The 14,057-nt window shown below is 44.5% G+C and overlaps 1 protein-coding gene across 1 annotated transcript in view; it reads left to right on the plus strand.

Moving 5' to 3' along the window:
- Positions 1-13,689: 13,689 nt before the first annotated feature.
- The window catches only part of LOC109315851 (protein TASOR-like), a gene marked incomplete at its 5' end in the record, with an annotated part of 5,156 nt that continues 4,788 nt past the window's right edge, over positions 13,690-14,057 (plus strand). Inside the window, one exon of the mRNA XM_019543792.1 lies at positions 13,690-13,836. Coding sequence (XP_019399337.1) covers positions 13,690-13,836 — 147 coding nt within the window. The remainder of the gene's footprint in view (positions 13,837-14,057) is intronic.

Consider the following 14,057-nt stretch of genomic DNA (forward strand, 5'->3'; position numbering starts at 1 on the left):
GAATAGTAGTATAGCAATTCTTCTGTTGCAAAAATACTCTGAAAACCCACAACAGGCCAAAATGTTTTAGGCGCTCTGGACTTGTATTTGAAATTTCTGGGTTTCTCTTGGGAATCCTGGGTAGGTATTAGCACACTTAACAGTACAAATATTCTGCATTACAACAGTAATGGAGAATTCTGGGCAACACAACAATATTCTGTATAACAGACAAATATTCTGCATCCTTAAAAGGATCTCATGGCATCCTAGGGTACCACAGGATACCTGGTTAAGAATCACTGATGTACCTGACCCCAAAGTCAGCTGCACGGTCAGAAATCTAATTCAGAAACAAAAGTGAAACTGAATATTGTGACTTGTCTAACATAGTGTACAAGCATGATTGAACAGGATATAGGATGTGAATGGAGGGTAGAAGTGTTGTTAACAATGGGAATTAAACCGAGGGGAGCATTTTGTATGAATTCTGTGCCTACACTGGTGGGATTCAGAAATATTGGGAGAGTTTTGCTGCAGGTAGGAAGATCTTGGAGAAACCAGGTAGTTGCAAGCTAAACAAATCTTTGAAGACAGCTCTGTGATATGCTAAATTGAGAGCAAAGCACTGGGGGATGGGGGGGTGTTTAAGCTGCACCACATTAATTGGAGCAAAAATAGAAACCTGAGACTTGACAGAGATCTAGAAATCAGGAAAGTGATGGCTGTCCATTTTAGGCAGTGACCATTAAAAGCAGAATGCAGAAATTGGTGGTGGTGGGGACATTTAAATGTGTAAGTAGCACTTCAATGCCTTGAGGCAAAGCAGGGTTTGGGACCTAAGCAACAAGGAAATTAGCACCACTAATTAGCACTGCTGCTTCAGAGGTGGAAGTGTGGTGGGCCTGGGAATATACAATGCAAGTCCCTGCAATTAAGTGAATTCCTAACAAAATAGGGCACACTGACTAAGGGGTCAGAGTGTTTCAGAGTAGGTCTGGTCTGATTAAAGGGAACACCAAATGGCTGTGTAATAGATTAACAATGGCAACCCTGAAGGAATCAACACTTTCATTAAATGCTAAACTGATGAGCTGCTAATAGGAGACATTGAAGAAGTGTATCCCTTGCTGAGTTGATTGTGTCCCTGCCTTTAGAGAGAACCTTTTTGTCAAAGGAGACACAAGGCCCAGTACTATAAACCAGGGATTCCCAACGTTTCTGTGCCCAAGGCCACATTCAATTTTTTAAAGAAAGCAGCAGGCACCAATATGACAGCATTTTTTGTTGGAATAATGATTTTTACTGGTCATGAAAATGCACGCAGGTTCCTGAATAAACTTCGGGAATGGTGCCTGCAGGCACTGTGTTGAAAACTGCTGTTATAAACTCACCAGGCAGGGCTGGGAGCAGAAAGAACTTTCTCAAATACCATTAAATTTGCTAGTTTGCTTGTAGAGGTTAAGTGTATGGTTTGCTTAAGGGGTTACCATCTCTTCAGGCAGCAGAACAGTCCTTTTGAAGCAATCCCAGCATTTTGCTGTACAGATAACAGGTGGAAGATGGTCTAAATAGGTATCCTCAGTCTCCGGAGTCCATGTGTTCCTGCTGTCAGGGCCTGGCAGAAGGGGACAAGGGCTGGGTTCAAATTTAGGCATTTTACACCAGCTTTTCAAACTGAGCTTGAGCCTCCACCCAGAAATATGGGAAAGTAATGTTTGCACTAGATGTTCTAACAGGAACAGACTTTCCCCTCGCCAGCAGATGTTAAACTGAAACGGGCTTGATTACAAGAGGTGTGGGGAAGAAAGGAGCAAACATATAACCTTAAAGAAAACTGCTGAACCTTCACTGAAAGCCTAAACAGGTCCTAGTCTCTGGCAAACCAACCCACCACCACCTAGCCCAGGCAGTTGGGAAGGGAGACGCACTCCAGGTTGCTGACCCTGACCTGTTTCAGACCCTGGCCTGTTTCGGAAGCAAGCTCAGGGAGTTTAGCTTCTTTAGCAACGGCGAGCAGCTTTTCTTTTCTTTTTTTTCTGAACCCAGCAAAGATACTTCTGGCTACCTGCATTTTTGTGAAAATTTTTTGGGGGGATTTATAAGCTACACAACCATCCCAGGGAGTGATTTCTGTCTGGAAACTCTCCTATTCCTCCCACTCCTTTATGTGTACACCCAGATTGTGTGCTAAAACTGAAGGCTACCCCACTGCACAGCTCTGCCCAGCTTATGGCAAGGGCTGACTCTGGAGTGACCCTTGTAAAACTGTGTACTACCAACATGTGTGTGCCTATGGACGTCACAGTTCGGAAGGGAGGGCCGTGGGCACAGAATCTGATCCGTTTGCCCTTTACCACTGCACACTTTAACGTCAAACAGTATAACCCTAGCCCACAAACAGTGAAAACAGGTGCAAGTTGCCCCTCAAGCATGCATACATGCAGAGAAAGAATACATATTACCATTACAGAACATACCCATACCCAATAGCCTCCTGGGGTTATGAAGACACTTCTCTTATGGATGGGAAGGGTGGAGGGTCTGTAATCGTCTGTTGCAATGATTTGCAATAGAAGATATCTATGAGACTGGCAGCTGCTCTAGGCTTCTGGCAGGTCGGGTACCAGGCTAGGGAGATCTCTGGTCTGATACAGCAAAGCTCTGCTTAGAATAGGAGGAAGCTTCATACCATACTCTTCCCCGTTGGCTTGATTCAGCACACTGAAATTAGTTGCAAACTTCCCACTGATTATTTTACGGATGCTGGGTCTTGCGTCTAGGCAAAAGTTGATTCTTACTGGAATTGTCCCCATTGCAGTACTGTATTGAACCTAGCTTTCTCCACCAAGAAGAAGCTCCCTTGCTGGCCAGGGGCTGGGCATACAGATTTGTTAGTTATCTCCATCCTCTGGGTTCCCTCATGGGCACAGTCCTGTCCCACGTGTAGCCAGATTTCTTGCCAGGCTGTTTTACCAGCCCCTGCCCAGGTCATTGCATGACAGACTGCCCCACTGGTGCTTGCTGGAAGCCCTAAACCAGAGTGCTCGATGCTGTTCCTGCCTCTGGCATACACCGCTGGCACTGTGGCCAATGTCTTGGAGTGGAAAGCTGGGATGGGGAGGAGAGAGAACAGGTATGGGAACAAGAGAAGGGATGAAGATGTGAGGCAGCACATACCAGAAGGAAGAAAGTGGCAGGTGCCAGCATCACAGATGGAAAGCACTGATGGCCATGAAGTCAAATCGGGGACTAGGAAATGATAAAAACAATAGGGACAAGTCGGGGGGTGTCTGACTGGGAGAGGGAAAGATGTTTTGCGGGAGGTTTTGAGAGCAAAACTCCTTTCTGTATGTTTGGGGCCATCCAGATAGACATGGTGTGCTATGGGTCAGGGCTTTAATGTATGAATGGGTTCAGTTCATAAAGCACTGAGATATGCAGGTGTGGAGAGAGTTTCCTGTGTCCCATTGCAACAGACCTTGTCAGCGTGGGAAGTGAGGGCCTGGGTGTGGCTGCCTACATCCGTGGCTCCCAAATGATGGGCTATGGATGTGGCTGCAAGCACAGACAAATGGGGGGCCAAGGGAATTGACTGATTGCCCCCCCATATATTCCGTTACCTCCAGACAGCATCAGGCTGAGACACCAGGCTGCTCTGCGATCCCATGTGGGAAGCTGTGGAGCTGGTGGTCTAATGAGCTCTGCTGAGAGGCAAATCAGAGCTCATTAGCATGGGTGAAGTGCCGCTCTTAGGTGGCTCTGGCTTCTTGTTCCAGAGTTACCACAGGCAGGGGAGGTTGTGGAGGAGGTTGGGGGGAGAAGATGGGGCTGGGGGATGCTGGAAAGGTGAACCTGGGGCTGCCAGGTGAGCTTCAGGATGGCAAAGGTTGCAAACCACTGCCTTTCACTGTTGGAGGTGTTTGCAGCCTGTAACATCCTGCTGTCTGAGCCATGCTTTTGCACTGTATCCAGGTGTTTCTCATTGCAACTACCCCTGGAGTTACAGATGCCATGGTCATGATTCAGCCTCTGAGTTGATATTGTGAACCTAGGTTGAAATTGCATTTGCTTTCCCTGTAACTGTCATCTTTTGCTCCCTAGAGATTGTGACATGTGGCAAAGGAATTTGTTTCTTCACATCTTGTTCTTTGCAGTACAGCAAGCATTTGTTTTTTCATATCCTGGACCATACCCTTTATGAAAGTAATAAGAGGTCATGTGACACAGCCATGTCATCTGATCCATGCAATCACTGTGGGACTGAGAATAGTCTCTGTCTCCTGAGTTTGCCTCTGGTGACCAATTTCTAAGTATCTGTAGTGTCAATTAACTGTCTAACACTCCGTGTTATGTCTCCTTGCTTTATTGCTCTTGGAGAAGTGGCCTAAATGCCTCTTACAGTATCTTACTAATTGGCATTGCATTATAAGAGTCAAATAATAAAGCAGCATCTTTCCTCTTAGCTCATCTCCGTGCTTTACAGGCCTAATAAGCTGGTACATTAAGGCCCTGATCCTCCACATTCATGCTTAAGAATAACTTCACACACACAAGTCACCCCATAAATTTCATTAGTTCTTGGTGAGCAAAGCGATTCAGGTGTACTAGCATTTCCAGGTAAACTTTCTTACAAAATTTGTAAAAAATAGAAAACAACTTAAGAGCTCATGAGTAAAAATTTAGTTAAATATGAGTCACATGTAAGACTGCATATGTTACCATGTGAAATTAAAGAGACACTCCATGCAGTCTTGTAATAGTTACTCATTGTCTCAGATTAGAAAACCTGAAATTACATGACAGAGGTGCGAGAGGTGCAGAATAAAAACACTGTGTTTCAAAAAAACATCATGAATCGGTTGGTGGGGTCTCTTGGGAAGATAAGCTAAGAGATAAAGTAGTTCAGCAGAGCTGGCAGCTACTGATAATAAAGGGCAACAGCAAGCTTTTGTGATGCAAAAAAAAGCTAGAAAGCATAGGGAAGGCCAATATGCCTGCATCAGGAGCTCTTCAAAGACCTGAAGAGCAAAAAGAAATCTTACAGAAAGTGGAAATAACGGTGCATGTGTGAGGACGATTATAAAGGGGTAGCTGAAACATGCAGGGATATAAATGAGAGAGGCTGAAGCTTCAGTGAGTTACTACAAGCAGCAATGGACAGAAAAGGCAACAAGGAAAAGTCTTCTAAGTACATTAGAAGGAAGAAGACAAGGGCAAGAATGCAACCATTAAATTCCTGAGCAAATAAGGGATGACATGGAAGAGGCTGGAGGATTCAATGCATTCTTTGCTTTAATCTTCAAAGTAAAGGTTAATTACAACCAGATATTCCATGCAATTCATTCAGATGCAGAGACAGGAACACAGGCTCCAATAGGGAAAGAAGGGGCTACATAATATTTAGGTGTCTTAGATAAACCAAAGCCATCACAGCCCAATGAAATTCGTGATGGAATATTTAAGAAAGTAGCTGAAACGGTCTCTGAGACCTCGCAGAAGATGAGGAAGATCCCAGAGGACTGGAAAAGGACAAACATAGCACTTAGTTTTAAAAAAGAGGAGAAAGGAGGATCTGGGGATTTATAGACCAGCCAAACTTCAGTACCCATTAAGAGAGCAAATTATCAACACATGTATAAGCACTTAGAGGATAACAAGGTGGTTAAAAAGCAAACAAACCAGCCAACATGTTTTTGTCAAGGATAAATCACACCACATCAAACTACTTTCCTCCTATGGTGGGATGGGTATCTTAGCACATATAAGGGAAGCAGGTGATATGTTATATATATAATGTTATATGTACATACGTGTTATATATGATATGCTTAGGAAAGCTCTGTCCTACATGGTGTTCTCACAAGGGAAATCTGTCCTAGGTGAAACCACTGCAAGGTAGAATACACACCTAATGGGGGTGGGGAAACATACTTGGAGAGTCATTATCAATGGTTTGATGTCAAACCATGATGGTCTTTGAAGTAGGGTCTGGGAGGGTCTTTTCTGGGCCCAGTTCTATTCAATAATTTCATTATGACTTGAGTAGTGGAAAAGAAAGGAAACTATAAAATCTGCAGCTGATGCCAGGCTGATATGTTATATATATCAGATGGCTCATAAGCACTGCGGAGGGACAGGATTAAGGTCACAGTTATTTGAATAAATGGGCGAAGTGGTCTGACTGCAGTGAAATGACATTTAATAAAGGGGAGGACAAATTACCACATTTACATAGACATATGAGAGAAGGGAGGCAGTGGTGAGGCCTCAGCTCGAGTACCATGTCCAGTTTTGGATAGCACATTTTAAGAAAGATGCTGATAAATGAGAGGGTCAGCAGACAGCCGCAAGAGTGATGAGAGGTTTAGAGTATCTGGCCTATAGGCAAAGTTTGGAGGAACTGGGTTTTGTTGAGTCTAGAAACTTGACACCTGAGGAAAGAACAGTCTTCCAGTAAGTAAAAATGACTTAAAACGGCTTGTTCTGTGTGTCCACCTGGATAGGAGAAGTAATCAGCTTAATTTGCTGCAAAAAATGATGCAGATGAGGCACTAGGAAAGAAACTTCCCAACAATAAGGGTGAGGAAAGCATTAGGACAGACTCGCTGGGGATGGACTGTCCTTCTTTGAAGGTTTTTTCAGCAGGTGAAACAAATACCTGCCACAGACGATCTAGGTTGACACGATCCCGTCTCATAGTGAGGAAAAGGACCCATGATCTCTTAAGGTTCCCTCCAGCACTCACCCCTAGGACTGAATCAGTGATTTACAATTTAATCTATAATCCCATCTAGTTTACTCTTCACCATTTATATTATTTTTCTGTTCCTGTGCTCAGGTTGAGGAGTGGAAGACAGGCAGTTTCACTTTTGTTTCTATTTTAGTTTCACTTTCTTGTTCTCGCTGTTTCATGAACCCTACAAAATAACTCTTGCAGCTTAGTTTTTTCCCATTAAAATAAATTTAAAAAAAAATCAAACACCCCAATCTAAGGTTTGCAGTTTATTTTACTCTTAAGCTTTTTTTTAATGCAGCATCTATATGGCATGAAATAGAGTTGAAAGCACCCTTTAATCTGAAAGAGAACCCAAGGTTTTACCATATTTCTAGATTTTGCTACATAACCGCAATTGAATTATTTGATATGTGATTGATACATATTAGGGCATCTCTGTAATTAGCCTGATTCCTGATTATTTCAACCTCTCTCCTTCAACCTTTCTGTCATCTCTCAGACTACACTTTGGGCTTTTCTGAGATTACCCTTTTGGGGGCTTACTTCTGAAAGGTGTCGAACACTGAAATCTCCCACTGAGTTCAGTGCACGCAGCTCTTCAAATACATCCTCCTCCTTTTTTTGATTTGGAGTCCCATCATCTCTCTGTCTCTCTTTCTCTCTCCTTCTCTCCAGCCTTAATGAGCTACTATCCTGTTTCCTAAGGTTATACCCAAGGAAATACAACTACATTTAGTCTGGAGCTGGGAGAGTAACGTTGAACACATGCAAGTAACTTTATTCTAGCAAGTCATTCAGTTAAGCAAAATGAGGCTATTCAGTCGTAAACATTGCTGCATTATCTTTCTTTGAGCCTGGCAGCAAACCTGCTTTAACGTTGAAAAATAACACTCAAGATCCCTGAAACCAGTATTGGCACTTGATAACAAGCAAAAAACATTACCACAGGAGTGTTGGGCTTGTTGCAGCCACATAGCCATTAAGTGTGAGCTCCAGCCTCTGCACCTCTTGTATCCCCTGGGTCTCTTTATCTGCCTTGCAGACTTCAGAGCCTTGGTATCGGAGTCCCCTTCTCACCCTTGGGCATTGGGGAGGGGGGCCAGGCTCCAGGGACACATTGCCTTCCCCAGCCCATGTGTCTTGAGAACAGTGTGGGATGCTGATGGGAAGGAAGAGCGCTTTGCCTGCCTCATAGCATTAGCCCTGATTGTCTGCTTTACCCCCAGAGGTGGGAAAATGGGGTAAGAAAAAAAAATTATATATAGAATACACTGGATGCACAGAGCTGCTTGTGTTATTATGAGCCTAGCTGTATGGCATTTCTTACAGGTAACGTAAGAAATGCCGTACAGCATCAGACGAGTGATTTGGCCTTTTCTGTCCCTGACAGTGGCAGGAGTGGATGCTATAGAGGGAGAGCATTGAACCGGATAGAGTCTATTCAGTACTCTCCTAGCATCTAACATTATTGGATTAGAGCTGCTGGAAGAAACTTCACCAACCACTCTGTTCAATAGCCATAATAGATCTGCCATCCCTGAATTTATCTAGTCCCTTTTTGAACCCGGCTGTGCTCTCTGCCTGTACCACCTCCTATAGCAATGAATTGCACAAATTAACTACACATTGCATTAAAAAGGGCGAGGGGTTTGTTATTTTTAAACCTGTCTCAAGCGAATTTCAGTGGTTGCCCTCTGGTTTTAGTATTCTGGGACTTGATGAACAATGGTTCCCTGTTCATTGGTCCACAGCCTTCATGCTTTAAGCGACCTCTATCACATCCCTTCTCAGCCTCCTTCTTTCCAAAGTGACGAGTCCAAATCTTTTTAGTCTCTCCTGGTACAATAGCTGTGCCAGGCCCCTGACCGTTTGAGTTGCCCTTTTCTGTACCTTTACTAATTCTACCATGTCCTTTTGAGGTGTGGGGACTAGACGTGCCCAAAGTATTCAAGATGTGGGCTCTCCATGGCTTTTTATAGTGTCATGATGATGTTCTCCATTTTGTTTTCAATTCCTTTCTTAATGATGCTCAACATCTTACTGCCTTTTTTGGTTGCTGCTGCATGCCGAACTGACATTTTTAAGAGAGCCATCTGCAGTGACTCCAGGGTTTCTTTCCTGAGTCACAACAGCTAGCTCAAAACCCAGCACTTTGGACATATAGTTGAAGTTATTATTCCCCAAGTGCATTTGTCGACATTGAAGTTCATCTGCCGTTTTTTTTGCCACTTACTTAGCATGGTGAAATCTTTTTGCAGCTCCTCTCCATCCCCTTAGGGTTTGAATGCCTGGAATAGTTTGGCAGAATTTGCAAACTTGGAGATGTCACTGTGCACCCCCATTTCCAGGTCATTGATAAAAAAGTTGAACAAACTGGGGCCAGCACAGATCCCTGTGGAACCCCAATTTTAACCACCCTTCATCCTGAGAAGTGACCATTTAGTAGGAAATCATGAATTTGAGGTAACCTGGGATAGGACTTTTCAGTGTAGTTGCTCGATCCAGCTCTGATTGCCTTGGCTGAAATCTGCAGTGCCAACAGGCTGCAGTCAATCTCTTTGCTAGTCTTATCAGGCATTTGAATTCTGCCATCTTCCTAAATGCAGATGCATATTTTCCAAGCAGCAAACCGTCCACTTTTGAAAGCAGCACGTGGCCCCAAATGGGGAAAAAAATATTAGTTGGGGGTTTAAATTAGTTTCAGGCTACTAGCGTGGTCCTAATGTTGGATTCAAGTGAAAACTCGATTTCAAAGGAGTCGTTTAATAATCCTCCCACAAACTTGATGGGGTGAGAGAAACGCGTGACTCCATCAGTCTGCCAGTTCTCTGATTTATTTTAACATCAGGTCTATTCCAGATCCTGTTCCACCCCTGAGGCATTTCACTTGGACTAAGTGCAGTTCTGTCCCACCCCAAGTCCCGGAAAAAAATGTTAATGCCCCTAGCGCCCTTTCTTGGCTTTAAGGCTAAGTCACGTAAAGCTGTGAGGAGGAGGATGACCTACCTACCTTTTGCGTTAATGGTTTCTAGGAGGTTAGGGTCACTTAGTTGGAAAACCTAAGGATCGGTTGGTGCCTGTGACCCGCAAAGAACCAGGGGCAGAATCCCACCCATTGTGAGCCGGTTTCATTCCAGGCTGGTGCAGGGAAGGGTGGGAACCAAACGCTCAGACTGCCAACTGTCCCCATTGAAGGCTGCAAGCTGGTTTCGGGCACCTGCACATCTGAAGTTAGCCAGGAAAAATGTCGTTTGTGGCAGGTACAGTCATCCACACCCTCACAAGGCAGGTGGATCCTCCATGTCAGAAGCAACTTATGGGTGGGCATGAGGGCATGCATAGAGCTGCCGCTTCTGGTCCTGGGATTTGTCCACAGTGGTTAGGGACTGCTCAGGCGAGTCAGGTGAGCCTAATCCATGCAGCGGAATAAGGGCAGGCGTCACACTGCTGGATAATCATATACATGAATATCGTCCTATGGTTTGGGATGGGAGACAAAGGCTGCTGTGTTCCTGCTGAAACCCTTGCAAACTGTTGTGGAGGAATATAACCACCTGATCTGAACCGCAGGACTAAATCTGAGCCCATCATCTTTGTAATACCTACAAGATATTGCAGGGAGGGGAGAGGGAACGAAGCCCAACAAAAAAGCCCCCCCCTTTTTTTTTTTTTTTTTAAAAGCTGTTGGTTTTATTTTACATCTCAGCGTACTTAAGAAATATAGTTCTTCTGTTTCTCACTTTTGTTACTCCATTTGACTAATAATTACAGGGGATTCGATATAAAATCAGATACTTAAAAGGCATGTGGGAGCAGAGGGAGGGAGTGGGAAATAAGCTGTGTTTCCCAAAGAAAGGCTAGAAAAAGGAAAAGCACTTTCAAAACACAATTTTTATCCCATGCACCAGATTTCCGTTCTCTAAGCTCGTTTCTTAGAGCAGTCCTTTACATCTGTTTTTCTACTGCCCCTTTCATACTGGAATTTCTCTTTCTGCTTCACACACAACAGGGATTATCTCCCATTTATTGCTGTAACTCATATATTGCAGATGTCAAATCATAGTTGGGAACTGTCAGCAGCATTTGCCCTGCTAAATGAAGTGCATGTCAGTCAGTGTGCAAGTATGGGCCTGACATTTTCCTTGTTCCTGATGTTAGATCACTGGTTCTCCACCTCTTTAGATTTGCAGCACCCTTCATTAGACTCTTATCTCTCCTGTTAGATTCAAGACACCCCTCAGAAAATGCCGGTTTTAGTTTTCACTCATTTTTTTTGACTCTGGAAAAGTAAGAGAGCAATTTTCATTGCAAAGAACTTAAAAATGCTCTGGCCTCTTGTGATTTTTCTAATACAATGGATTCTTGTGTGGAGTCTCTGGGTTTATTTTGTGAATCACGTTTGCACACCTACTAGTGCTAACATTGCAACACCCTTGAAAGGCTCTCAGGACGCCCCATGGTACCGCAGCGCTCTGGTTGAGAGTCACTGGGTGCATCTACACATGCACTTTATTGCACAGCAGTTTATTCTACTGCACATTAAAGCATTGTGTCAGAAACAGTGCTAATACACTAATGCACAGTAGAAACAGGCTACTGTGCATTAAGCATCACTAAAAAGGCATGCGCTTTTGCTACTGCGCATTAGGGCAGCCTAATGTGCATTTATACCTCATATTAGAGGTATTAAACTTAATATGTAATAGCAAAAGCACATTAATGCACGTGTAAAGACATCCACTGTGTTAGATCTTTACGGACTTAAGGGAATGAAGAAGAGTAATAGGATTTGAGGCTTAGGGAAGTAGGGTTTTTCCCTCGCTTCAGAGAAAAAAAGAAAGCATGCAAAAGCACCTCAGAAAATGGAGACCAACTAAAAATGAATAATTGTGAGAGACAAAACCTGACTTTTTCTCATTGCATCGTGCTTGAGTTCTTTTCCCATTAGAAGTGAAGGAGGGACCTTAACCATTTGCCTGTAGAGATCTTACGATAGCTACGTGAAAAAGCAATGATTCAGTGAAAACGTTACTCTTAAAACACAGTGGTGAGGTTCCATACTTACTGTTTTTCGTGACTTCCAGCTCTGGGTTTTTTAAAACTTTGCAAGTTGTGGGGAAAGAAAAACGTATAAAAGCCTATTCCCTTTCTCACTTGTCTGTGCTGGAAACTCAGCCTGGGGTCTGCACACCTTTGATTTGTGTATCATCATTGCTGGTAATCCCAAGAAAGCACTTGAGTTCAGGATTTCCTGTCTCTCAAGTGTTGGGTGTGGGTTAGATTAGATTTTAGCAACCATCACTCCAGAGTAACCCTGTTCAGTGTTTTCTTATTGTCTGTAAAGTGTTGCGGACCCCATTATGGTGGAGATCATCGCCGCATGCTGTGACACATCGCCTTGCAAGCTCTAAATGTATGAGCAGAATTTGGTCTTTGAAAAAACCACAAGTGTTGCTCAGTCTTTGGTTTTGATTCTGTAAAGGAAGCTGTTGTTGTGTGGTTTTTCACTGTAACTAGAGTCAATTCGTGGTAAAGCCCGGCTTGGGATAAATTACGTAGAGAAGTCATGGACTCTCCATCACTAAGAGCATGGTAGACAAATGTTTGTCCAGATTATTTGGGTTACAGGACTGGGGTGGGCAGTCCCCCCTCCAGCCCTGGCTGCTGTGATGCTGTAATTCACGGGAAACTCTAAAAGAGCTTTATACCACTTACGACCACGCCGGTCCCGTTTCTGGGGTAAATAGTTGTAAACAAATAAGTTGCACCAAGGAAACACCCGGACTCTGTGCTATCAGCTTCTCCCCATGGCCCGCAGCAGAAGGCAGCAGAAATCCAATATTATTTGTAGCAGTCGAGATAAATCTGGCCCATGGTGGAATGGCAAATACAGTTTCCTGTGGGGTCTCATTTGTCCCTGTGATTGCCAGAACAAAGGGACAAGCATTTCACTTGCATCATTTGCTAAAAGGATTTTGAAGCAGTGCCGGGTCAGAGATAAAAAAGGGAACTTTTGGCTTTGCGTCCTATCAGGGCTTGTCTGTCCTACAGAGCCACAGCTCTCAGCCGATCAGAGGTGGAGGAAGGCCAGGGCTAACGGGGCTTAGCCGCCCACAACTTTTTGCAGCGGCTGGTGACAGCAGCAGCACCACGGCGCCGCTCTCCTGCAGTGCCCAGCACTGCTCAGTGTGCAGCTGCTCCTCCAGCGCCACTGGAGCACCAGCGCGCACCAGCCCCACGGTGGCCCTGCAGGAGGGAGGGTGCTCAGCCTCCCCCTGCCCCGATAATATTTTCCCCCAAAGCTTATGGCCAAGCTCCCTAGTGGTAAATCAGAGTATACTGATAGTAGTTCCCATTACCCCACCTCTCCAAACAACATTAGCTAAGCCAGCCAGAACTGGCTTAGATGTGTCCACACCAGAGTTTTGCCAGCAGAGCAATGTCAGGGATTGCTTCTCCCTCCCCACTCCCAGCTGGCATAGCTGCAGCAGGGAAAATTTGTAATATAAACTGGTTCTTGGATCCCTTGGAGAGAAGCATGGGGGTTGAATGCAGCAGTGGTTAGAGATGATTAACTGAGGTAAAAGGGGGATGGCGGGGCTCCCAGCCTTCCTGCTTGCTTATAATCTAAATTGCAGATAGAAACCCTCACTTTAGGTAGTTGCTGCCGAGAGGCTTCCCAATAGTTGTAGAAACTAGAAAGGGGCCCAACACAGGATACAGTGGCAAGCCCCGGGGAGTCAGGAATGAGGGCCTCTCCCTTAGAGCCCCCATTTTATTTCACTGCTTATTATAATTCAATGGTTGGATTTGTTGGATGAGCCGCAGGGTGAGTGATGCCTGCTTTTTTTCCTGTCTGTCACTACCACCCAAGCCAGGGAAGTCCCCTGTGCTGACTCGTAAGCTTTTACCATGATAGAAATCTACTCAAATAAATTGATGCATTGCACACCTGTTGTTGTTTTCCACCAGGTTTTCACCCGGAGCCAGGGGACCCAGGTTCCCTTTTCCAGACTGCTATCTCGGTGCTGCACAACTCGTACTTGGATTCTACTTTGCGGGGCGGTTTTCAGTACAGCCGAGCGATTTCAGTGGAGAACGAAGTTTTCATCGATGAGGTGAGGTTGGATGGGTGGGGATTTCCCCAGCATCTTCCATTATCCTGGGTGCTTTAGTCGTTTTGAGGGTGGGGCGCAAGAGATTGCCTATTTATGACAAATATTTGGTTCTTACCTGGAAAGACCGTAGTCCCTTGGTGCATGTTGTGATGACCTTTGTCTAATATATAACTCCTGAGTAACTCCTCTTTCTAGCCTCTTCAAGACCCTCTTTCCCCCTC

The sequence above is a fragment of the Crocodylus porosus genome, unplaced genomic scaffold, assembly GCF_001723895.1.
Source record: "Crocodylus porosus isolate Cpor-Errol unplaced genomic scaffold, CroPor_comp1, whole genome shotgun sequence".
NCBI classification, from domain to species: Eukaryota; Metazoa; Chordata; order Crocodylia; family Crocodylidae; genus Crocodylus; species Crocodylus porosus.